The 26,419-nt window shown below is 43.5% G+C and overlaps 2 protein-coding genes across 3 annotated transcripts in view; both read left to right on the top strand.

Annotated features, from left to right (window-relative positions):
- Nucleotides 1-17,758, top strand: part of rbm27 (RNA binding motif protein 27) — a 71,419-nt gene extending 53,661 nt beyond the window's left edge. The window contains exons 18-21 of the mRNA XM_056284981.1: nucleotides 3,244-3,471; nucleotides 4,006-4,089; nucleotides 4,183-4,302; nucleotides 17,448-17,758. Of these exons, the coding sequence (XP_056140956.1) occupies nucleotides 3,244-3,471; nucleotides 4,006-4,089; nucleotides 4,183-4,302; nucleotides 17,448-17,549 (534 nt within the window). The 3' untranslated portion in view covers nucleotides 17,550-17,758. The remainder of the gene's footprint in view (nucleotides 1-3,243; nucleotides 3,472-4,005; nucleotides 4,090-4,182; nucleotides 4,303-17,447) is intronic.
- A 6,882-nt stretch (nucleotides 17,759-24,640) lies between these two features.
- On the top strand, nucleotides 24,641-26,197 carry pou4f3 (POU class 4 homeobox 3). Of its 2 annotated transcripts, XM_056285254.1 has the most exons (3): nucleotides 24,641-24,760; nucleotides 25,214-25,534; nucleotides 25,604-26,197. In XM_056285254.1, the coding sequence occupies exons 1-3, from the start codon at nucleotides 24,641-24,643 to the stop codon at nucleotides 26,195-26,197; spliced, it is 1,035 nt and encodes a 344-aa protein (XP_056141229.1). The 2 variants fall into 2 exon arrangements, with proteins under 2 accessions (XP_056141229.1, XP_056141228.1); XM_056285253.1 differs by having other exon boundaries at nucleotides 25,214-26,197.
- The last annotated feature ends 222 nt before the right edge of the window (nucleotides 26,198-26,419 follow it).

Genomic DNA, 26,419 nt, shown 5'->3' with positions numbered 1-26,419 from the left:
AGTTCAAAGTTTGTAGGGTAATGAAAGTAGGGGGCGTCCAGGTAGCATGGAGGTCTATTCCATTGCCAACCAACACGGGGATCGCCAATTCGAATCCCTGTCTTACCTCCGGCTTGGTCGGGCATCCCTACAGACACAATTGGCCGTGTCTGCTGGTGGGAAGCCAGATGTGGGTATGTGTCCTGGTCGCCGCACTAGCACCTCCTCTGGTTGGTCGGGGTGCCTGTTCAGAGGGGAAGGGGAACTGGGGGGAATAGCATGATCCTTCCACGCGCTACGTCCCCCTGACGAAACGAAACTCGTCACCGTCAGGTGAAAAGAAGCAGCTGGCGACTCCACATGTGTCAGAGGAGGCATGTGGTAGTCTGCAGCCCTCCCCGGATCGGCGGGGGGGGCAGCGACCGGGATGGCTTGGAAGAGTGGGGTAATTGGCTGGATACAATTGAGGAGAAAAAGGGGGGAAAAACCCCCCCCCAAAAAAAGGGTAATAAAAATAAGTGGGGAAACGGTACCTTTGTTTTCATTCAAATATTGTGCAATTTACAAGAAAAAATTTTGAAAAGTTGGTGAAAGAAAATGTGAATCAGTGTGTATTTCTATCTATGGGTGTTGTATGAATAAATGGTTTCCCTCTGCTCTTGCCGCAACATCATCAAAACAGCACTGGTAAAGTTTTCACAGCAGCTAGTACTAACGCTAACAAGTGCTAGCTCCCACGAGAAAGAAATGGAGAATTTTCAAGACTTGTTTGTAGGAATCATTCTAAGTTTATGTCAGCTGGTCGTATCCCATACTGTCCTAAGGCGAAGGTGAGGAAATGCAATAGGCAGTTTTTAGAGTGGCTGAAGAAATGGCATTATTCCCTCCATCGTCACTGATTTCAAAGTAATGTATCCACCTTCATTTATTATATCTTCTCTTTATATGTATGCTAACGTTTCAGTGTGCATCAGAATTTTTTTGTGATATGTTGGATTTTTCTTTTCTGTTTATTTTTTTTTTCCGGCTGGACCGGTCAGCGGGCAACCTTACAAACCCAAATGTCCCTGATTGACTGGCCATGTTAGAGTGCCTAACTGAGTGATCAGTTTGACACAATTGGGCCACGGGATCAAGTGACCAACAACGTCACTGAATTTACATGATTGGTTGGTGGACCACCAAGAGGCATAAGGAAGAGAGCACACAGTAAAGCACCCCAAATAACAATCACGCTGACAAAACAATCACTGGTGGGCATCCGGGTAGCGTAGCAGTCTATTCCATTGCCTACCAACACAGGGATCGTCGATTCGAATCCCTGTGTTACCGCCGGCTTAGTCGGGCCTCCCTAAAGACACGGTTGGCAGTGTCTGCAGGTGGGAAGCTCGATGTGGGTATGTGTCCTGGTCACTGCACTAGCGCCTCCTCTGGTTGGTTGGGGCGCTTGTTTGGGGGGGAGGGGGAACTGGGGGGAATAATGTGATCTTCCCACGCGCTACATCTCCCTGGCAAAACTCCTGACTGTCAGGTGAAAAGAAGTGGCTGGTGACTCCACATGTATCGGAGGAGGCATGTGGTAGTCTGCAGCCCTCCCTGGCTCGGCAGAGAGGGTGGAGCAGCAACCGGGATGGCTCGGAAGAGTGGGGTAATTGGCCAGATACAATTGGGAAGAAAAAGGGGAAACCCCCCTCCAAAAAAAAAAAAGAAAAAAAAACAGTCACTAGCGAATTCACAAAAGGATTGCATGGCATTTGTGGCCGCTAAACGTGCACAAATAAGACAAAAAGAAACCATGTAATTGTCAAAGCACACCCAAAGGGTGAAATGCCCCCTATCTGTGTTGCAGAGCCAATGGCGTCTCAGATGCTATGTTGCTATTACCATGTATATAAATTACGTAATATTCATAAATTTGGGGAAAAATGGGCCCCTTTCTATGCAAATGAACCTCATTGCAAAACACCTGCGCTAATAGCCACATGCAGTTCGAGTAGGGTTGCCAACCGTTCCTTAAAATAAGGAATCGTTCCTTATATATAATATATATATATAAATAATATATGTGTGTATAGTGTAAGGCACATTATATTTGTTATGCCTGCGCCACCTGTCCATCCAACCCCCGTCCCTGTCCCCTGTTGCTTATTTCCATATCAATGAGTTGGCAACCCTAAGTTGGAGTGAAAATTATTAGCGTCTTCAGAAAGTTGGTGGTAACCGAAACACCTTTATAATTGGTGTCACGCCCAGACTTTCCAGTGATCATGGCAGAAGTGATTATAGCCAGGCGAAGGCATTGTCATGCCAGGTGTGCTTGTGAGCGTATATTACGCAGGAGAATAACACTTTGTGATTTAACTGAGACCAAAGTCATTCGCAGATTCAGGCTGCCAGGTCTAACAATTCTTGCTGTACTTGGTTACATCAAGGATGACATTGAACCTGCCTACTGTGTTCTTGGCACAAAGCCACCATTTATACTTTGTCACATCGATAATTGCAATCAGATGCAAAACAAGGCCAAATTGCACACAGTTGCTAAACTTCATGGGTGTGTTTGCGCTGGACTGAAATTTGTGCAATATATTTTGTGAGTCGGACCTTGAGACGGGGCAGATAGTGGTTGCAAGTGATGCGCAATCTGTTCTTTGTGAATTCGCCTGTCAATATAGAGTTTGTCTGAAAAAGGAGACACCTTCAGATAGAAACAGATGAAATAGGAGGGGGAGTTAACTGATAATTAGAATAGGTATACTTACAATTAAATTGAGTTTGCTTTAAAATCAAACCTCCCAAGATGAGTGGAATTCTTCTTGTAGCTGTATTTATAACCTTTTTTTTTAACTCGAACATAGCTTAACCATATAATGTGATATGCTACTTCAGTACACTTCAGCAACAAATATTACTGGGACCACTACAAAATTGCAGATGAACATGTAATATCCAGGAATTCACATTATAGACACTACCACCGACTATCCCTGCAACAAATCGGCCACAATTTCGAACATTGACCATACACGGTCCAGCCATATACTAGGTTTTGACCTAGTTTTGTTTTATTAGAATTTGATGCTTCCATTCAACTTTCTTACTCAGTACTTCAAAAGTTTCACAAATATACAGTGATGGAAACATAGTGTCAACAATATGAGCAGTCAAACTTTCAACTAGCCTCTTATGGGCCCCTGCCTCAAAAAAAAAAAAGAAAGAAAGAAAGAAATCCCACCCCAAACTTATGCTGTCCTTCTCCAACAGGCAACCCAATTGGGCCTGATCAGACCTCCAACAGGTCGCGGTCGAGGTCGAGGGAGGATGGCGTTGGAGCCAGGTGCAGTACTCATGGGCCGTGGAAGAGCCCGAAGCCGGGATATGATGTCACGTGGTGGGGCCCTGAACCGCATGGTGGTGGACCACAGACCCAGAGCTCTAGCCATCCTGGGGGTCACTCAGGAGGAGAAAGAAGAGCTTATGCCGCACTTTGTGGTGAGATTAGGGCAGGATGCAGCCTGTGATTACATGAAGAGTGCATTTGTCGAATGTTATACCTGGTATTTGTGGAGGAGTGTTGATGCCACCAACTCCTACAAAAGGGATACCATTTCTGTGTTGAAAGCACACAATAGAATGAAAAGTTTTCCTATTTTCAATTACTCTAATTCCAATTCAACAATCAAATCTATGGAATAGGAAATTATACTATGTATTGTCTTTGTCTTTTTAGAATTTTATTTTGAGAATTTACAACAATTGATGTGTAAATTAGTGCAAGCGTTTCAACTGCCCTAAAAAAAGAAAACAGGAAATAAAAAATGCAATTGAGTTGTCCTGATTAATTTGTTAGAGATGAAGTCAAAGTTGTGTTCAGTCTGTGTGGTGCAAGTGGTTAACGAGATGCACTATAATGTTCTTTCAGCACATTTGCTGCTTGAACATATTCCTTCTTTCATCATTTTAATGAATGGATCGGCGCTAGTTAACATCTGAGGGTGATGTGATGTCTTTTTTTTTTTGCCTCAGAAATTCGGCGAGATTGAAGACCTCCGTGACCAAGATGCTACAAGCGTTGTCATGACTTTCAAGACGCGAAGCGAGGCAGAGAATGTAAGTCAAACAGATTCCAGATAAGCTATACTTTTCAGGATTTCTCTTTATACATTCTAAATGTTTCCCCCCCAATTACATTTTTTTTTCTAGGCAGCAAACCAGGGGGCTAAGTTTAAAGGTCGTGTCCTGCAGATATCTTGGTACAAGCCCAAGACGCCAGCTACTGCCACTGAGCCAGAGGAGGAAGAAGCAAAAGAGGAGGGCAACACAGTAAGAACCAGAATACACACTTAATCACACACTTTCGACATCGTCATCCAGCAGCGCACACACTCCAACCCATCCTCAGGGCACCCAGAGAGCTAAAAAAGGAGGACTGCTTGTTCAACTTCTGAGTCAGTGTAGCAAACTTTGGAGAACTCTCAATCACATTAACAGATCAAAACCCTCAAATTTATTTCCTGTGCTTTTAAATTTTTCACCATGGCTCCCTGCGGAGAATGGAGGCAAGCCTCTTAGCACTAAGAGCATCATAGCCATTTGACTTAACGCTGCATGGTTGTTAGGTCAAAATCTTATGTTTCCAGTTTCTTTCTTTCTTTCATGCTTGCTTTCTTGTGAGGCTTTTTGAGCCAAATTTTGGATGCAGTAATGGATGCCCCAAATTTATTTGGATGCCCCAAATAAATCCAATCTACCACCCTTTGGATTTGCAGGACAGTTTATCAAGTTTACCTTTAGCCATATGTAAATCTTTGTCTTAAATCAGAATCAACTATATTTGCCATTTGTGTTTATGCCTACAAGGAATTTGACTCAGTTTACAGAAGCTTCTAGTACTTACATATATCACTCAAAAAAAGGCAGTGAAAAAGAAAAACAGAAGAAATAAGTGGATAATTAATAGAATACTGGAGTTAAGTATGTATGTACAACAAAGTATGTCACAACTATACAGTTTTGTTATGGCTGAATAATTTAACTTATACTTATTTAAAGGGCTGGACGATATGACTTCAAATCAATATCACGATTATTTCAAACTTTTACCTCAATTACGATTAATGAACGATCATTTATTTTATATGCTTTTTTTTTTTTTTTACACGGCCCTTATAGTTCTCTGACAAGGTCTGTACTGTAAATATGCTGAACTGCTGGGATATTTTTTTTTCTAATGACGCATATCTTTGTGATTTTTAAATAATTTAAGGAAACTCACACAGATAAACTATTTATGGCTATTTATTGAATATTTCTAACAGGTGAAATCAAAGCACACATCGCTTGAAATGAAAACGTCTTGTGAAAGATGTCACATTTTAGCTTTAAAGTAAAAAGCAAGTTCCCTAAAAAAAGTAGAAAATAATATCTTGAATCTCTTGTGTGCTCATAATGTTGTAGATGTGAATGTGACTCATGACCGCTGTTGCATGTGATCGTGCCCTGTTACTCTTAGGGTTGGGCGGTACATCGACTTTTTACGTTATATCAATATATTTTCAAACAAGATATAGGATGAGTATAGGATGAGACAATACCGTTTATATCGATATAGTTTAATGTTGCGTTAAAATACGTAACCCGTTTCTTAACACTGGAACGTCCGGGATTTCACTCTTAACTAAAACAACCATGGGCAGTTAAATTCACAGCCGGTTTTTAAACTCTATAGTCTATCAAGATAAATACTCAGTTGAGATATTAATGCATTGCATATGTTAGTATATCTGTTAGGAAACAACTGACACCAAAATGAACATTTTAACAACTATAATACTATTTTTAAACAATTTAAACTTCAGAGAGACATGGCCGAACTTGAATAGCAAAATTGAAAAGGTGAAAATATTACCTGAAAAACAAAACGGAAAACACATATTGCTAATCTGACAAACGTAACAAGGCCTATAAAACGTGAAATGTAAAAAAACAAAAAAAACTGAAAGTAACAATTGCAACGGTCCCAAACAACGACCGGAACTTAAAAACCACTAGAACGACCGTGGGTAGTCATTTTGACCGCCACGATTTTTAAACTCTATATTCTGTCAAGATAAATACCCAGTTGAGATATTAATGCATTTTATATGTTAGTGTGTCTGTTAAGAAACTAACTGACACCAAAATTAACATTTTAACAACTTTTTATACTATTTTTCAAACAATTCAAAATGGCCGCGGTCCCATGCCGGTAAATGCTGCAATGCCTTGGCGGTACTCATGGTGTGTCTGAAACAGCAGCAATAATCAAAAAGCAAATTTAGACTATTTCTCTGCACTGGAGAATGCTATTTTTTTCCAAGACAGAGCAATGAACTTCACGAAGGAAGTGATGTGACCAAAACACGTCATAAATAGTGACATGATGCGCATGAGCAAATTACGAGTGGCCATTTTGACCGCTCATTGTCGTTTTAGGTAGATCTTATCATAATTTTTTTCTTTTTTGTGCAATTGATCTAAAACTAATTTTAAATACAAATATATGCAATCTTAGGAGAATTCAGGGAGTGGCAGGTCTGTATCTTTTTCTTTTTTTCACAAAGTTATTTAACTGAAAATCGTTTTGGAATGCGGTTTGCATTCTCAGAGATAGGCATATTTTTATTTAATATAGGCTATTTATTTTAGATAATTCTTCATTTGCATGTTGATATATTGTGCAGCTGTATATTTTAAAATGGAAGGAGACCCTGTCTTTGCATTTTATTTTGATCCGTTTGATCTGTTTTAATAAAAGTGCTTGAAACATCTCACAAGTGGCTTTGACTTAGAACTGAACATTTAGCCCACTTCGTAGAAAATACCGAGATATATATTGTGTATCACCATTCAGCCTAAAAATACCAAGATATAATTTATGATCCATATCGCCCAGCCCTAGTTACTCTACTCTATGCACTAGTGGGTATTTTACTCTAGGTTCTTACTAAGAAACACTAGCATGTTTACCTTTTCAGGTTTCAGGCAGGATCTGAGGCATGTAACAATATTTCCTCCTGAACTGAAAACCCGCTCAGATGGGGAGCTGGTGGCTGGTATGCAAAGGTGCTCTTTTGCCACCTTGCTTAGAGTGGGAAAGTGTACACGATGCTTTCTCCACCATTCCAGTGGATTTTCCTCACTATCCAGCATGAGAGACACCAAGTAGCTGCTCAACTCTGCTTCTATTGTTTGCTGAAGTGACAAAGTGGGTCCATTTGAAGGGGTTGCCTCACTTCCTTTGAAAAAAAAGTTTCCTAATGACCTCCTTGGCTTCTTCCCTTCTAATGAACATGTAGACGTCTTTGTGCTCTCTGGGGTACTTGCCCTGTGGTATGCAGCTGCTGACACCATCATCTCTGTTTTCACTTTTTCCTGAATGGTGAGGACATGGTGTGCAGAAATGTATGCCGTTTTAAATCTGTGATCAACAAAACTGGCTGTGTTCAGTAGCTCTTCTGTGATGGGTTCTGAGAACTTCTCCTTAAGGTACTCAAGGATGCGGGTTTTGACTGTTTTAGTCAGCTCCATGTCATCTTCCTCCTCAGCCAGCACTTGTGAATGGAGGATGTGTAGGACAGGCTTCACAAATGAAAAGGTCATTTACTTTACTCCTGACAGGGCATCTGTGAACTCCATCAATGGGGAGAGAGCTTTGTTGACAGCCTCTAAGACATCCAGGTCAGCCCAAGATGGAACAAGGTGCCTTGATTTCTTATCATCAGCAAAGACCTGTGTGATGGCTTTCTTTTGCTCAAGGACCCTTGCAGTCATCATTTGCATTGATCCCCATCTGGTGGCACGTGCAGTTTTCAACTTGTGTTGTGGCAGGTTCAGCTCTTGTGCCTTCACAAGCGCCTTCTTCTTTTTCCAACTATAGGAAAAAGCACTGACAATCTTTTTGCACACCCTCATTGCCCACTCCACACGTTGATCTTTCATTGCATTTTCTGAAATACACACACATGAAAAGAGGAATTATTATATTATTGAGGGTTTCACTTATACCTGAAGATTTTACAAACTGTATAGCTTAAGCAAAATTAATAGGTGAGAAATTTTAATTCTGAGCTGCTTAAATATAATATCAGATTAATTATACACTTCTAGAGTAATTTTTATTTCTACTTTAATGATGACTCAATGTAGCGTTTTATTTTGTTACATTGTAATCTGAAGTTAAAATTGTAACATTGTAATTTGAAGCACATTGTAACATTAAGAAAAGTGCTATATGAATAGTTTATTATTGATGTCACAGTATTTATTTTAAGTGTGCTGAAAGATAGCTCTAGCTCAACTGTAGTATTGTATCTGTTCAGCTGATGTGTTACCTACTGATTGCCAGGTGGAACCTGTGTCCAAAACATTGCTCCCGTGTCCATCCATTGATCTGTCTAGCTTTGACGACATTAGTGCCATTGTCTGTTGTAATGGCCACGAGGTTCTCTTTCACAAGGTCCCAAGCAGAAAGCATATTTCTCAGGCCCTGTGCAATCATTTCTGACATGTGATCATCTGGAAAATATGCCGTCTCAAGGCATCTGTTATGCAGGTTCCATTCATTGTCAATGTAGTGCAACATAAGGCTTCAAGTATGGCTCCATCATTCTACCTGACCAGAGATCAGATGTGGCTGCAAAGTACCGAACAGATTTTAGTTCAGCAGCTACCTTCTCATGACATGTTTTGTACATGTTGGGCACCGTTGTTTGGGGAAAATATTTTCATGATGGCACGGCGTATCTTTTGTCTAGGGTTTTTACGAGATGTTTAAACCAACTATGTTCCACGGTAGCTATGGGAGCCATGTCCTTCATGGTTTAATATGCAATGGCATCAGTTATTTCTTTCCATCTTCTTGAATCCTTTGCATATTGTGTTTTATTTGTAAATGCTTGTGTTAGCGACAGCTGCTTTTCAATTCAGGTCAATTCAAGTCAATTTATTGTCATTAAAAACAATGTGCAGGCACATGTTAAAAATGAAATGAGGGCTGTGGCTTCACCAAACAGTGCAAGACAGACACAGACAAACACAGCAAACACAGTATAAGATATACACACATGAAGACCAAAAGCTAAAAATAAGTTAAAAAACACCAAAATATTTAAAAATATCTACAGACATTCAGTGGGTAGCCAGGTTCAGGTGGGCAACAGCTTGTGGAAAGAAGCTGTTTTTGAGCCTGGTAGTGTGGGCTCTGAGGCTCCTGTAACGTCTCCCAGAGCGCAGGGGGGGAACAGTCCATAGGTGGGGTGGGTGGGATCTCTGCTGATGCTGAGAGCCCCTCGAAGGCAGCATTTGTGATAAATGTCTTTTATGGCTGGGAGCTGGGTACCGGTGATATGCTGGGCCGCCTTGACGACCCGCTGCAGAGCTTTCTGGTCTACTGAGGTGCAGTTGGTGTACCACACTGAGATGCAGCTGGTCAGGATGTTCTCTGTGGTGCAGAGGTAGAAGTTGGTGAGCATTTTGGGGGCTAGACGGGCGCTCCTCAGCCTCCTCAGGAAATGCAGGCGTTGTTGTGCCTTTTTCACAAGGGCCTGTGTGTTTAATGTCCACGAAAGTTCCTCGCTGATGTGGACTCCAAGGAATTTAAAGATGGAAGAACACTCCACTTCCATCCCATTGATGTGTATGGGGGAGTGGCTGCAGCTTCTAGACCTCCTGAAGTCCACAATCAGCTCCTTCGTCTTCTGCACATTGAGGACAAGATTGTTGGTAGTACACCATGATGTGAGGTGCTGAATATCATCCCTGTAGGCCATCTCGTCATTGTTGGTGATACGGCCAATGACTGTGGTGTCATCTGCAAACTTAACTATAACATTTGAAGGGTGAGTTGACAGGCAGTCGTGGGTAAAGAAGGAGAAAAGAAGGAGGCTCAGAACACAGCCTTGAGGGGCACCTGTGCTGAGGGTGAGGGTGGAGGAGGTGTGGTCACCTAAACTAACAGACTGAGGTCTGTTGGTCAGGAAGTCCAGGGTCCAGTTACAGAGAGAGGGGTTGAGGCTAAGAGAGAGGACTTTGGTGGTTAGTTTGGCAGGATGATAGTGTTGAAGGCAGAGCTATAATCTATAAACAGCATCCGGATGTATGTGTTGTTAAGTTCAAGGTGGGTCAGAGCAAAGTGCAAGGCAGTGACAATGGCATCCTCAGTAGACCTTTTGGGATGGTAGGCGAACTGATGTGGGTCGAATGTGGGAGGGGATAATGTTTTTGATGTGAGCCAGAACCAGTTTCTCAAAGCACTTCATGGCAATGGGGGTGAGTGCTTTGTGGAAGCACTTTTGCGTTAGTCGGTCTCTCTCTTTTTCAGCCATGCACTCTTCATATTCGGTAATGTGATTTCGTTCCAAGTGATTAAACAAATTGTTTTTCCGCAGTGTTTACATTTGACTTCTTTTTGTTCTGTGTCGTCTTCACAGAAGCCAAAATATGTCCGAACGACGGACACGGCATTCTTTTTATGGACAAGCTGCTCAGGTTGAGGCCTATTTGTTGGCTCAGTGTTAGCACTTGTGTCATCCATGCCGCCAGCTTGCTTTGAGTGAACTCATACTAATTTTAGCTGGACGGGGGGGAGGCATGTGACTGGACATGACGTAGTATTTTTTTTAAGGGAAAGTTCATGAACACACGCATTGGGGAAATTATTAACCGAATTAACCGACATGAACAAGATTAAGTTGGTGAGAGGTTCTTAATGTCGGTTTCGATGCATTTTCTGTTAATTGTCCAGCCCTACTTGTATATTAGTATATTATATACTGATAATATGTACTATATATTTGTCTATATATTTATTTATATAATTATATATTATACCATATATTTATGTTATAATTATAACAATAATGTTTATAACTAGTATACAGCTGTTGTCTATGTATTTACAATTGTACATTTGTATTGCACATCTGGTTTAAAAAGAGGCATTGCACATCAGAGATATGTAAGTGAGACATCTTGATGAGAGGGGGCTATTTACGAAGTGTTACACTACCGTTCAAAAGTTTGGGATCACATTGAAATGTCCATATTTTTGAAGGAAAAGCACTGTACTGTTCAATGAAGATAACTTTAAACTAGTCTTAACTTTAAAGAAATACACTCTACACATTGCTAATGTGGTAAATGACTATTCTAGCTGCAAATGTCTGGTTTTTGGTGCAATATCTACATAGGTGTATAGAGGCCCATTTCAAGCAACTATCACTCCAGTGTTCTAATGGTACAATGTGTTTGCTCATTGGCTCAGAAGGCTAATTGATGATTAGAAAACCCTTGTGCAATCATGTTCACACATCTGAAAACAGTTTAGCTCGTTACAGAAGCTACAAAACTGACCTTCCTTTGAGCAGATTGAGTTTCTGGAGCATCACATTTGTGGGGTCAATTAAACGCTCAAAATGGCCAGAAAAAGAGAACTTTCATCTGAAACTCGACAGTCTATTCTTGTTCTTAGAAATGAAGGCTATTCCATGCGAGAAATTGCTAAGAAATTGAAGATTTCCTACACCGGTGTGTACTACTCCCTTCAGAGGACAGCACAAACAGGCTCTAACCAGAGTAGAAAAAGAAGTGGGAGGCCGCGTTGCACAACTGAGCAAGAAGATAAGTACATTAGAGTCTCTAGTTTGAGAAACAGACGCCTCACAGGTCCCCAACTGGCATCTTCATTAAATAGTACCCGCAAAACACCAGTGTCAACATCTACAGTGAAGAGGCGGCTGCGGGATTCTGGGCTTCAGGGCAGAGTGGCAAAGAAAAAGCCATATCTGAGACTGACCAATAAAAGAAAAAGATTAAGATGGGCAAAAGAACACAGACATTGGACAGAGGAAGACTGGAAAAAAGTGTTGTGGACGGATGAATCCAAGTTTGAGGTGTTTGGATCACAAAGAAGAACGTTTGTGAGACGCAGAACAAATGAAAAGATGCTGGAAGAATGCCTGACGCCATCTGTTAAGCATGGTGGAGGTAATGTGATGGTCTGGGGTTGCTTTGGTGCTGGTAAGGTGGGAGATTTGTACAGGGTAAAAGGGATTCTGAATAAGGAAGGCTATCACTCCATTTTGCAACGCCATGCCATACCCAGTGGACAGCGCTTGATTGGAGCCAATTTCATCCTACAACAGGACAATGACCCTAAACACACCTCCAAATTGTGCAAGAACTATTTAGAGCAGAAGCAGGCAGCTGGTATTCTATCGGTAATGGAGTGGCCAGCGCAGTCACCAGATCTGAACCCCATTGAGCTGTTGTGGGAGCAGCTTGACCGTATGGTACGCAAGAAGTGCCCATCCAACCAATCCAACTTGTGGGAGCTGCTTCTGGAAGCGTGGGGTGCAATTTCTCCAGATTACCTCAACAAATTAACAGCTAGAATGCCAAAGGTCTGCAATGCTGTAATTGCTGCAAATGGAGGATTCTTTGACGAAAGCAAAGTTTGATGTAAAAAAAATCTTATTTCAAATACAAATCATTATTTCTAACCTTGTCAATGTCTTGACTCTATTTTCTATTCATTTCACAACATATGGTGGTGAATAAGTGTGACTTTTCATGGAAAACACAAAATTGTTTGGGTGATCCCAAACTTTTGAACGGTAGTGTATGTTTACATAATGTGGCCATTATTGCACCATGCTGTTAAGTGTTCATGAGAGAGATGGCCTGTGGGGAAAAAAACTTCCTGTGTTTGGTGGTTTTGGTGTACATTGCTCTGTAACACTTACCAGAGGGTAGGAGTTCAAACAAACTGTCCAGCGTGTGGGGAGTCTGCTGCTTCTGCCTGCCTGCCTGTTCTGGTTTCTAGAGGTTTACAAGTCCTGTAGGGTGGGCAGGGGAGCACCAATGATTTTTTTTCTGCTGTCTTTACTGTTAGCTGCAGTCTGTTCCTATTCTGTTCTGTTACTGCTCTAAACCAAACCTTGATAGATGTACACAGGACAGATTCGATGGCTGTGGTTCAGAACTGGCTCAACAGTTCCTGTGGAAGAAGAAACTTCCTCAATTGCTGCAGAAAGAACATCCTCTATTGGGCCATTTTGAGGCTGGAGTTGATGTTGTACCCCCACTTCAAGTCTTTGGAAATGGTAGGTCCCAGAAACTTGAAGGTCTCCACGGTTGACATGGGGCTGTTGGATATTGTTTGGAAGCAATGCTGGGGGGTGTCTCCTAAAGTCCATTGTCATCTCCACAGTCTTGGGCCTGTTCTGCTCCAATTTGTTCTGACTGCACCAGAGCACTAGCTGCTCAACCCCCCGCTGATATGTAGACTCGTCGCCATCCTGGTTGAGTCCGATGACTGTTGTGTCATCTGCAAACTTCAGGAATTTAACAGCTGGGTCCTTAGAGGTACTGTCATTTGTGTAAAGGGAGAAGAGCAGTGAGGAGAGGACACATGCCTGGGGAGCACCAATCCTGACTCTGTTTACCAGAAGCGACTTCCCCCAGCCTCAACTTCTGTTTCCTGCCTGTCATGAAGCTGGTGATCCACTGACAGATGGCAGGGGATACAGTGAGCTGGGAGAGGATTTCTGGAATGATGGTGTTGAACGCCGAGCTGAAGTCCATAAACAGGATCCTTGCATATGTTGCTGGGCAGTCAAGATGTTGCAGGATGTGGTGCATTCCCATGTTGACTGCATCATCCACTGACCACCTGTTTGCCCGGTAGGCAAACTGCAGGGGATCCAGTAGGTGTCCTGTGTCATTCTTCAGGTGGGCCAACTGCAGTCGTTTGAAGGACTTAATGACCACAGACGCAGAACGGTTGTCCTGTAGTCCTTCAGTCCTGTGATGGAGGGGTTTTTTTTGGGACCAGGAGAGCGGTAGAGCATTTGAAGCAAGAGGGGACTTCAAACAGCTCCAGTAATCTGTTGAAGATCTGTTGAAGATTGGAGCCAGTTGGTCAGCACATGCTTTAAGACAGGAGGGAGAAGACACCATTTGGACGTGGTGCTTTCCTGGTCTTCTGTCTCTGGAAAAGCAGGCTCACATCCTCTGCACGAATCTTGAGTGCAGCCTGTGTATCTTGGGGGAGGTTGCCAGAGATGTGATGGGGGCTGTTGTTGTTGGGCTGGAATCGGTGAGGGGTGTGAATTAGTCCCTATTAAACCTGCAGTAGAAGACATTGAGGTGGTCAGCCAGGTCTTTGTTTGCCTCAGCATGGGGGGATGGTCCTCTGTAATTTGTGATGTCTTGCAGGCCTCTCCACACACACCCGTGGTCTTTGGCTGAAAACCTGTTTTTCAGCTTTTCAGTGTAGCTTCTTTTAGCCAGTCTGATCGCCGTTGTCAGTGAGTTTCTTTTCTGCTTGTACAGGGCTCTATCCCCACTACTGTAGGCATCTTGCTTGGCCTGCCATAGTTGCCTTAGTTTGGCTGTGAACTATGGCTTGTTGTTGTATGTGCAGAAGGTCTTTGTAGGCACACGTGTCTTCACAAAAGCTGACATAAGATGTCACAGTGTGAGTCAGTTTGTCCAGGTTGTCAGTTGCCACTTCAAAAACACTCCGATCAGTGCAGTCAAAGCAGTCTTGGAGTTCCTGCTTTGCCTCGCTAGTCCATTTCTTCATTGTTTTAACATCAGGCTTTGCAGATTGTAGTTTCTGCCTGTAGGCTGGAATAAGATGAAGCAAGCAGTTATCAGAGTGCCCCAAAGCTGCCCGGGAGACAGAGAGATATGCATTTTTAAAAATGGTGAAGCGGTGGTCCAGTGTGTTATTATCCCTGGTGGGACAATTAATATCCTGTCTATATTTCGGTAGTTCATGGTTTAATTTTGCTCATTTAAAGTCCCCAAGGATTATAAAAAGTGAGTCTGTATGTTTTTGTTCCAAGCCGGTAATCTGGTTGGCCAGAGTTTGCAGTGCGTCATTCATGGTGACCTGGGGTGAGATGTAAACACCAACCAGGATGAAGGAGGAAATCTCTGACGGTGAATAAAATGGCTCGCAGTTTATCAACATTGTCTCCAGGTTCGGGCTGCAGTATTTACTTAACACTGACATCTGTACATCAACCATCATTTATGTAGAAGGATGTTCCTTCACCCTTCGCTTTCCCCAATAGCACCGTTACATGTTACATTTGGTGTAGGCAGAAGCCTGGCAGATGTAATCCACTGTCAGGGATGGATTCACTCTGAGCCAGGTTTCAGTGAAACAAAGGGGAGCAGAACGTGCAAAGTCCTTGTACGTCCCATTGAGGAGAAGCAGCTCGTCCATTTTGTTGAGCATGGAGCGGTGATTCACCAGGTGAAAAGCTGGGAGCACAGCTCGAACTCCCCCACTGTCAGAGCCAACTAAGATCTCCAGCAAAATTTACGGGTTTGTGAAAACTGTCTGGAGTGACCTGCCTAATGTTAAGCAGTTCTCTAGTGAAAGTAATCGGGTTTGAGTAACCGAACACACAGAGAATAAACAAAAACAAAGAAAGTACTAGAGAGCGCTGTACTGAGACTGCCATCCACGGTGCCATCATGCTAAGCCATGTAAAATGTATAATAGATAGCGCTATCACTGTGAAAATAGCATCCTTCCATGGAAAAACAAAATGATTACTTTTCTAAAGAAATATTTACCCTTTTTTGGTGGCTGCACCACATCACTGGGTTACATATGCCACAGCAGCATAGGAAACCTGTTCGAAACTGTATTGTATAGTTTCGAAAGTGCACAGTGGTCAACCTTCATTGGCCTTTTTTAAATACTGGATAAGCTGCATCGTTTTTCTTTTGGTTACATAACACAGAGTAAACAGTGTTAGTTGAATTTAATTCAGAGAAGACTTTTTGAGAAGTAAGCCAGAGTTGAAACCACCCTAAGAAATGGGTGGACCGAGCAGTGGATGTGTGTAATATGGTGGTTTATGCAAACCAGTTTTGTTAAGTTAAGTTTTGTAACATCCAACTTTACTAAAGAGTAACTTTTTAGGAGTGCTGCTTTTTTGATTGTCATGGAAAATTGTCTCCCTTTTTTTTTTTTTTTTTTATTTATCTAAAATGCAATTTTCTTGCTAATTAAAGATGCAGTCCGTGATTTTTCTCTCTATTTTATCCATTTGAAATGTTATAATGATGTGGCGATTCTGCTAGCCAGACGATCACAGTAGAACAATGTTCCAATATATTTTGATGTAGGAGGCAGAGAGAAATAGTCCTTGTACAACTGATTCACTTAGACTGCAAACATAATGTCGCGGCCATTGTTGCTTGTGTGCTGTCAGTTCACCTGTAAATAGTCTACACCCTTGTAAAAATCAAAATCAGTTTATTTGGCCATGTGTAGGCCTACACATACAAGGAATTTGACTCCAGTTCCTCCATTGCTCTCCGTGTACTTATAGACGTACAACTAAAACAGATGACAAGGTAAACATAAACATTTAACTACTATGTACAGAAATAGATGATGAATTGGCTGGGAGAGCGTGGCAGGTTAAGCTAACTGCTAGCCCATGCAGACCGGCAATCCCGATAACACCGAGGGTGGTCTGGCAGCGGCCTCACCTGGTGTTGACTGTGGTGTTTTTGACGTCATCGTGAGGAGTGCGGGGAGGTGTGTCAAGGATGTCTGGCTGGGAGTGCTGGATCAGCTGGGAGAGCTTGGTCTGCTTCGTCCAGTGGACCCGGGGACCACAGCCCCTGCCCAGAGCTGTCGCCAAGAGCGGTCTGACAGGACACGGAAGCGGGGCAGACTAAGCTAACTGCTAACCCATGCAGACAGGCGGTTCCGACAGTCACCCTGGCTGGCGTTCGTTCCCTTGGATAGTGATTTTTTTGTTTTGTTTAGTTTGGATATATGTGTTAGTTTGGATATGTGTGTTCTTGTAGTTTTTGGATGCGATTTTGTCTTTGTGTTGTACTGCTGTGGGCTGGAGGAAACGGCATTTCGTTTCATTTTATGTACACAAGTGCATGAAGTAAAATGACAGTGTGTTCCTGACACACACACACACACACACACACACACACACACAAATGGCAAATGCAGAGTCATGAATAGAAAGGCACTCCCTTCGGCTGATAGAGATTCAGTGTCTTGCTTAACGGTGCCTCAGCAGCAGGGTGCATGCTGATCAAGGGATTTGAACCTGAGTTGTGTTAATTTCTATGTGCTACACCATCCAGCGAACCTGCTGCTGCTAGAAATGATGATAATAGTAATTTCATGAGTAACTAATGCTCCTGTCTGTTTAAATCTCATAATTTAGTGAAGGGGAGATGTGACATGATGCAGGGCAAAATATGTAATGCGGTGGATTCTTCTTCTTGGGGGAGGGGGGGTAAATTGTACAAAAATTCGACATTTATTTATTCTTTACTTTTATTCTCTTATATTAATGTAGTAATATAAATAATGTTAATAATTAATTGATTATATTAATTTAATTAATATAAATCTTTCACTCAAACAGGAGGAAGTCAGCTCTTTCTTGCCAGCAGCAGGGGATGAAGATGAGGAGGAAGAGGACGAGGATGAAGATGATGAATACGAGAGCCGATCTTGGAGACGATGAAGGTGGCATGGACTGTCATTACTTGCTCTCGAGAGAGACCATCAGTTATTTTATTGTTGTTTTTTCACGTAGAGCTTGAAAGACCAGAAGATGGAGGTCGCCTTTTTTATTTTGTTTTTTCCAGTCCAGTATTTTGAAACTAAAGAATCTAAGACTCTAATCAGAATGCAAAACAAAAGTCTTTACGTGGGTTATTTGTGTAAAGAAGCTCAAAGGGCTGACAGTTTTGTATCCCTTGACTTCACTAAACAATTATTTAAAATGTCTCACTTTTGCTGAGAAAAATAAATGTTAAGTTGTTCTTATAAATAGAAATTCTATGTCTAAGTTTCAGTGTGGTTACCAGATAATTAATATCAGTAATGCACAACATTTGTGACTACTGTGAATAAGTATTTTTATACATATCTAAGCTATCTCTTCCCTTGTTTTGAAGTCTTGTCCTCAGTCCAGGGATGGTCATTCCATCACAGAAAGAGAGTTTTGCGTTGCCACCAAACCCACCCCACCCTTTGCATAAGCGCACCGTTCCATACCCGAACGGAACAATTCTAATATGGTTTTACATTGTTTTACATGTTTGGCGGCGATCCCAACTTTCGAAGGGGTCACTGGTGCCATTCTGATTGTGTGCGCCTCCACTAACATCACTATAATAATAATAATCAAAGAAGGATGAATCAGTTCATTCATCTGGATACAACATTTACTGACAGATACGTTCCATCACTGAACACTCAACTAAGTGACATCTTCAGTCAAACTCACTGCAGATATCCCCACCCCTTGTAAACAATACAGTACAATACAGTTGCATAACGACTGAAACCAACAACCAGTTTCATATGCAAATATGAATCAATAAACGTCGTATCTAGATGAACTGATTCAACCTTATTTGGTTTTCTTACCTAGATTATTGAGTATGCATCAAGACAAATAATAATAATCCATCAATCCCCGCAACCCTGAGAGCAGGATAAGCGGTTTGGATAATTGATGGATGGATGGATTATTATTATTTGTCTTGATGCATGCTCAATAATCCAGGTAAAAAAATCAAAGAAAGTTGAATCAGTTCATCTGGATACAATGTTTATTAATTCATAATCATTGCATTTATATAGCGCTTTCTAGACACCCGAAGCGCTTGCTGGCTCACTACTATAGGGTGCCCAAAATTGCACCGTAATCACAGTAGGGCTGGGATAGGTGTAGAGGGCAACCGGAGCAAAATCGTTATGATGTTTACAAATTGCAGCAGCAGCAACTACCATTACTGTGTCCACATCAATGTGACGCTGCCCAACTGTTGTATAGCTAAATGTTCAGATTCTCCGTTTTTATTTCCTCATTTTCTTATTTGGATTCAGCATCTGGTGCCACTCTCTGTACATAGTCTTAACACCCAGGGGGTGTTCCACATTTTCTACAAGTGTTTAGCAGTTTTTCACATTTTCTGTCCTCCAGTCTGACCCTTGACCTCCTGAGAGGCTTCTGGGGACACAGATAGCATCACCCATTTCCAAAAATGTGTCAAGACACGTAGACAGATGTTTGAATGTAATACTTAATAATTAATTTTTAATATATATATATACACATATATATGATATATATGTATATATATATATATATTTCGCCTTACATGATCAGCAGAAGGCTGGATTTTTATGAGATTTGTCATTTACTTTTGTAAAAATTTGTAAATGTCTGAACAAGAAATTACTGTTGATACTTTTTGTTCTTTTTGTTTTGTTTTTTTAATTATTCTGATGATGAAGTTCTTTGGGATGAACGGCAAGACTGTCAGGCAGAGGTCTTGTTACAGGAGGCCAATTAAGAGCGTCTCAGCTTAGTTGTTAGCAATTGTGCTTGCCCACAGGCAGTCGGTGAGATGTGTAACTTGACCTCATAAGTAGCACATTTTCTTTGGAAAAGGAAGATTTTAAAAGGAAGAACATGCCAGAGCTGTAAGAGAGATCGTGTTGGAGGGCAATACGGCTCACACAGCTCTCGCCGTATTATTTGAACGCCACGACGGGCAGGCGTTCAGCGCTTTCTAGCTACCCCAAAACAAAAAGTTCAGGACCCTGTACATTAGATGACAAAGAAAAAAAAATAGTCTGTTCTTCCTACGTATACTGTATTTCTGAATCCTCAGGGTGGGAGGAATGAAATTTCATGCAATTTAGTTAAAAGAATTGTCAAAAAGACTGTTTAAAGTTACTTTGCAATTCTAAATAATAGTCTTTCAGCGCGGGTTTGATATACAGTGTTTACATGCAGCCCGATACATTGAAGACGGATTCAGTTTCTTTTTTTTTCTTTTTTTTTTAAGTGTATACACTTTATAAACTTGGCCCCTTACCAAATTGAAAGTGCAACACCAGTTTATTTATTGTGGTATTTTTCCTAAGTAATTTTAACGCCAATAGTCCCGCTTCAGTGTCCGCCTGCATGTAAAGATACTCCACTGTGTTGGCTCGAAAATTTTTGTTTTGTTTTTTTTGTTTGTTTTTTTCTTAATAAAATAATCCCTAAGGAGGTTTTGTGTAGTTAGAGATTTGGACAATAGTTTCTCAACTGTGGACAGATATTGTTTCACTTGTTGCCTATAACATACACTGGTACTGGATGTGAAAGGTTGTAGAATCTCCCCAGAGTACATGTCGTGGTTTGTTTTTTTTTTGTTTTTTTTTGTTTTGTTTTTTTTGGGTAAATAAAATAACAATGCTTTTAGCTTTGAAGGTTTCTCCCACTTATACACTGCTGTTTGGCTCGTCCGTTGCATCTCATAGCTCACTGAATTGTGGGCTGTCTGTCTGATAACTAGAAGGCGTCCCTCCGGTTGACCTTGCTGTCCCGTTTAAAGAGCCTTCTTCTCCGGTCCATCTGTTGAAGGCGATAGCTGGTCCTCAGTCCCAGTAGATGGCTTGTTCAGACTTCCTGCAGCCAAATGAGGACAAGTAAGGACAGCTGGGCTTTTTCCAAATTGGCAGGAAGGAGTTGTTACTCATAGTTTGAAAGCAACCAATTTTGCGCTTGTAAGGCATTGTTTTGTTTTATTTATTAATTTCCCTAAAATCATTCATGGGGCCATTGGCAGAGGAGGTTTGTAGGACCGCCCTGTTGGCAGATCTCCCTGTGAGTGGAGGTGAAGATTCAGAATGCCTCTCACCCCCCTTATTTTTACTATCTTGTGTATGCTACTATGACACAATGTAAAAAAATGTAAAACCTTTATTGGATAATAGTTTTGGATTTGTTACTGTTTATATTTGCAGGATGTGGATGTATTTTCTTGATTTATTCTGTTTGTAAAAATTATTTCTAATTAAGTAGCATGTTTGCTTTTGCCAATAAAGATGGAGGAATGGGGTGCTTGGAACATGATAAACAACAACATCAACAAAAAAAAGAAAAGAAAAAGACGAATTGGATTGAAAGAGAAAAAAATTTCAGGTTAAAAAAAATCAACATTTGTGAAAAGAAGTTGCAAGAGAAAATTCCAAAAGTACTTAAAAGTTCCATTCCAGAAATATTACCTTCAACCCCTGTTTGGTGTGGTTTCTTTAAGTGTGCTGTCTGCTCTAACCCTTCCCAGGAGTTTTGTGTTGTTTTGGTTCAGGACCACGGCACTAGGCTTACAGAAATGTCTGAGAACAGATGAGTTGGCAAATGAGTGAATGAAGTGGGGAGAGGTGTCTTTCTGCGGATTTCACATATACTAGCTTTACTTGAAATGCAACACGATGTACAGTCCAATACACAGCATCCAGTGGTATGGCAGACAGACAACCATGTGCCATGGAGGAGAGAGAATAATGCAGGTTTTCCTTCCAAACAATTACTGCACCGGCTAATTTCACACTTTGGTCCATCTGGCGTATATCACACTGAAATCACCTGTTGTGACTGGTTGGAAAGAAAACACGCATACCACTGGCACCCCCATCGCACATGGTTGCCTGTGTATAGATTAGTCTAAAGATGCATCGGGCACTTTGCTTGTAGGCCTAACTTAACTAAACATCCCTAGTTGGCAGGTGCCAGACAGAAGCACAACTGTTCATTAATGCCCAGCGGATCTAGCTGATGCGCGTGTGTGTATTTGTGATAAGTGGTCGATATAGCATTGTGTTGTTCTGGCACACTCTTGTACATTTCTGTGCCGGTTGCGTAACCTCGTGCGGTCCAGACTGGAAATGAACGAGATCAGAGATGTGAGACGATGCCCACATTTTACGCTCGGTTCTCTTGGAAACTAGGGATGGTCCTTAGTCAGCCCATCCCCCGGCGATGGACGGCAACCGCGACTGCCGTTCTCTCGAACGACTTTAATTTGCCTTCAGCGGCTCTGACATGTTCAAATATTGCTTAATTATAGATGGGCGTTTCTTACTTTAGGAAGCCAAGTGAAAACACTCAGTGTGTTGGATTTAATGCAAGAAGTGCCGGCTGTCCCCGGGGGAGGGGATGTCACCTTAAAGCGCTCGTTCTGCGTCTGGTGACGGAGTGGGGGTGTGCACGGAGGACAACAGCAGAGAGAGGGGGGGGGGCTAACTACGACAGTCGCAGGGTCACTGGGCAGAGGAAAGTCTGTAGCCCAGACGGGGGTAGAGAGTTGCTGTCACATTTCGCCACAAACAAATCCATAAAACATGCCAGAGTCAATCTTCGGGATGCGAACGCGCACAGTCACAGATGACAAGTCGTAAACATTGTACAATGGCCGCTGAATTATGAATGGCTCTTGCCATACAGTTATTAAGAAGTAAAAAGAAGAAGGAAAAGGGGGTGGTATGGGAGGGGGAGGGGGGCGGCCTGTGGCGAGGGTGAGAAAAGGAGGGGTGCTGTGGCGAGGGTGAGAAAAGGACCTCATGCCTTATTCAGGGTCGTCTTAAAAGGGATGAGTCGTTTTAAAGATGGGCTTTCTCCGGTCTCGTTAGATGCGAGCCGAAGTTACCGAAGCTTTCTGAAGACTTCTCGCACGTGGCCTTCCGAACCTAGGCGCCGACAGGGTTTCTGGGTGTTGTTGCAGAAATTCATATCGATCCCCCTTCCGGAAATGATTTTTACCCCCGTGGTTTCTTCGCCGTGTGCACAGCATAAGGGTGACCTGGATTATATCAGAAGTCTACGAGCACACTTGGGGCTCCTGCAACAGGTTTGCACTGAGAGAGAGAGAGGAGAGAGAGAGAGAGAGAGAGAGAGAGAGAGAGAGAGAGAGAGAGAGAGAGAGAGAGAGAGAGAGAAGAGAGAGAGAGAGAGAGAGAGAGAGAGAGAGAGAGAGAGAGAGAGAGAGAGAGGAGAGAGGAGAGAGAGAGAGAGAGAGAGAGAGAGAGAGAGAGAAAGAAGATCATGTCTGCTTTAATCTGTATAATGAATAAGAACATGCCAACGTGGTAATGGATGCCTGCCACCGCGCTGTTTAATAATGCAGGCTCCAGGAATCGGAGAGGCGGGAGACGGGATCGGATTGAACCGCGCGTGTCATCGGTCCGCCTCCGTCCGCCGGGCTCCCCTTTCCACCGTCCGGCCCTGTGCCGCCTGCTGAAGCAGGCAGCTACACGAACAGCCTGTAAAGGGGTTTTGGTTTTTTTTTTTAACGGGGACACGGGACCCGGACCCGGGCCCAAGGCTGGCAGGGTTTAGGTTCAGACAGTGTTTGAAACAGAGGTTTGAATTATTTCATTCTAATTGATCAAAATTTTTTATGAAGTTGTTTAGGCCGGTGGTCCTCAATCCGGTCCTCAAGGGAGATCCCCCTCCGTTGCTCTCCCTGAGGTTTCTCCCCTATTTTAAATGTTTTATTTATTTATTTATTTATTCGGGAGATGTTCCTTATCCGATGCGAGGGTCTAAGGACAGGGGTGTTGTGTAAAGCCCCTTGGGGTAAATGTGTGATTCGTGATATTGGGCTCTACAAATAAGTCTGACTTGACTTGCCCTGCGATACATGCCGGGTGGTTAATAACGATCCCCTGTCTTGCTGACACAACGAGGAAATGTACTTAATCACCTGGCGGCAGAGAAACCCAGCAATAGTTATGCTGAGTGGGACCCCGAGGACCAGACTGGGGACCCCTGGTGTAAGATGCAGGTCTCCGAACGATCTTGTGCAAATTATTATTTTTCTAAAGACATTTTCCATGATGCCTACGTTCCCTGCAGATAGGGTACGGTAGCTATAACACACAGCTGGTCGAATGTAATTTTTGGATCCGTCATTGAAACGTGAGTCAAATGTCTCCGTGTACGTCACGTGCGTCGTACGTTTGTCCTCTGCGTGCGAGTGACATGACTTTATTTTGTTTTGTTTTTGCTTTGTTTTAAAGTTAAAGAGACCGATGACGGGCCTGTTCGGACGGATGTGCACAGCTGGGTGTTGGCCAGCTCTGCGTTAGACTGGTCTGGGTTGTCCCTGCTGTGTGGTTTTGAGTTTTGTTTTTTCTTAAACCAGACTCCTTTTTTAACCAGTTTATCACGAGGAACTCCCCGGAAGTTTCACAGTCTCCCGTTTTACATGATTCTTCCTCAAAATATATACTATCCCCCCCCCCGCAACATATCCTTTGTGATATCCCAGGAGCCCTGCAGGTATACCACGCAGTGACGAGGCTGACCGGAGAGCTGACCTTTTACTTTGTGTTTTGTGCTCCAACTGAGGGACAAATAGCCACAAGTCTCACTTGGAGTCGGACGCCAGCATCAACCTCCTAACTTTAAAAAAAAAACAAAAAACAAAAAAACAACATTATTAGTATTATCATTATTTACAAGGCTATCCCACGCTTGCGCACTGAGGACCAGACTTGTAACTTGTAAGTTGAGCAGGGGATCGGATCAGGTGGGGGGTGGAATGGGGTGGGGGTGGAGTGGCATGGGTGGAGGGAGGGATGGATAGAGCATGAGGGAAGGGTTGGCTGAAAGAAAGGGAGAGGAGAGCAAAGGGAAGCCCGGGAGGTGCTGCCGATGTTAATAGCTCCGTGTGGTCGAGGAGAAGGGAGCGGGTCGCGCCGCAGCAGAGGAGCCGGCTCTCCGTCCCCCGGCCGCATGTCCGGCCCGCACTCCTGCGCGCGAGGAGGATGACGACCATGAGCGGAAAGCAGCATTTCTCCATGCACCCGGCTCTGTGTGAGCCCAAGTACCCCGGCCTGCACGCCGGCGCGGAGGGCATGCGCAGAGTGTGTCTGCCTGCCCCGCAGGTACGTAGAGTTTGGCGGAGAAAGCTTGTGGAGGTGTGTGGGCAAGGAGCAATGTCGCACTGGAAACGTCTGTAAAACTTGATTTGACAGGACTTTGTTCTTTCTTATCCGCTTGCTTGCTGCTCTTCTATCGTTCCTCTTGCCTCCCTCCCCATCCCGCTCCCCACCCTCCTCCTCATCCTCGCATTCTCCTACTGTGTCCTCCCTCCTCCTCCTCCTCCTTCTCCTCCTCCTCAGCGCCCCCTCGCGCTCTCTCGCTCTCTTTCTCTCTTATCCAAATGTCTATTCAAGCGTCGCTCTTGCTTTCATATTAATTTTTATGACCTGTGCTTTGAGGAGGGTTCTCCTCCTCGGCGCTGCTGCTTGCCTTTGGAAGAAAAAAAATGTTTTTTAAATCCTGAGCTGCCTGACAGAATTCCCCACTGACTCCAATATGCGCACTCTTGCCTCCAGCTCCAGGGCAATATATTCGGAGGCTTTGATGAGAGCCTGCTGGCACGGGCAGAGGCTCTGGCGGCTGCTGACAGCGTCGTCTCTCACGGCAAGAGTCACCCATTCAAACCAGACGTGACTTACCATACCATGAGCAGTGTCCCCTGCACTTCAGCCTCCTCTTCCTCCACCACCGTACCCATCTCCCACGTCCCCTCCACCATCGCCTCCCACCACCACATCGGACAGAGCCTGGAGGCTGGCGATCTGTTGGAGCACCTCTCCTCCAGCCTGTCCGTGAACGGGATGGGGGCTCCGGAGCCTCCCGGGATGACCACGCCGGCCCACCACCACCACCACCACCACCATCTTCACCAGCAGCAGCAGCAGCAGCAGCACCAGCAGCAGCAGCAGCAGCAGCACCATCATCACCTGCAGACCATGGGGCAGCTGCACCAGGCGATGGCCACCATGGCCCACCCGCATTCCCTCTCCGTGCACAGCAGCATGGCGTGCGTCAGCGACGTGGAGTCGGACCCGCGGGAGCTGGAGGCGTTCGCCGAGAGGTTCAAGCAGCGGAGGATCAAACTCGGCGTTACCCAGGCGGACGTCGGGTCGGCGCTCGCCAACCTGAAGATCCCCGGCGTCGGGTCGCTGAGCCAGAGCACCATCTGCAGGTTCGAGTCCCTCACGCTGTCCCACAATAACATGATCGCGCTCAAACCGGTTCTGCAGGCCTGGCTCGAGGAAGCCGAGGCGGCGTACCGTGAGAAAAACAGCAAGCCAGACCTTTTCAGTGGCAGCGAGAGGAAACGAAAGCGCACGTCTATAGCCGCGCCGGAGAAGCGGTCTTTGGAGGCCTACTTTGCCATCCAGCCCCGGCCGTCATCGGAAAAGATCGCGGCAATCGCCGAGAAACTGGACCTGAAAAAGAACGTGGTTCGAGTGTGGTTTTGCAACCAGCGGCAAAAACAGAAAAGGATGAAATACTCGGCGGTGCATTGAGTCCAGGCGTCATGAATAAAATACTACATTTCTGGTCGGCTGATTAATGATAGCCTGCTTACAGGGATTTATCAACACATCGTCACACTCGTCTGGGATTATCTGGGAGAAAAAGAAAAAAACCCAACAACCGTAGTATCTATTTCTATTTCATTCAGATTGAATCGTGTTGCTCACTCCTCGTCTTTCTTACCACACTTGCACATTTGAATTTCTTTGTTG

This window comes from Lampris incognitus, chromosome 8 (genome assembly GCF_029633865.1).
Source record: "Lampris incognitus isolate fLamInc1 chromosome 8, fLamInc1.hap2, whole genome shotgun sequence".
Lineage (NCBI taxonomy): Eukaryota > Metazoa > Chordata > Actinopteri > Lampriformes > Lampridae > Lampris > Lampris incognitus.
This window is presented reverse-complemented; position numbering and strand designations above follow the sequence as displayed.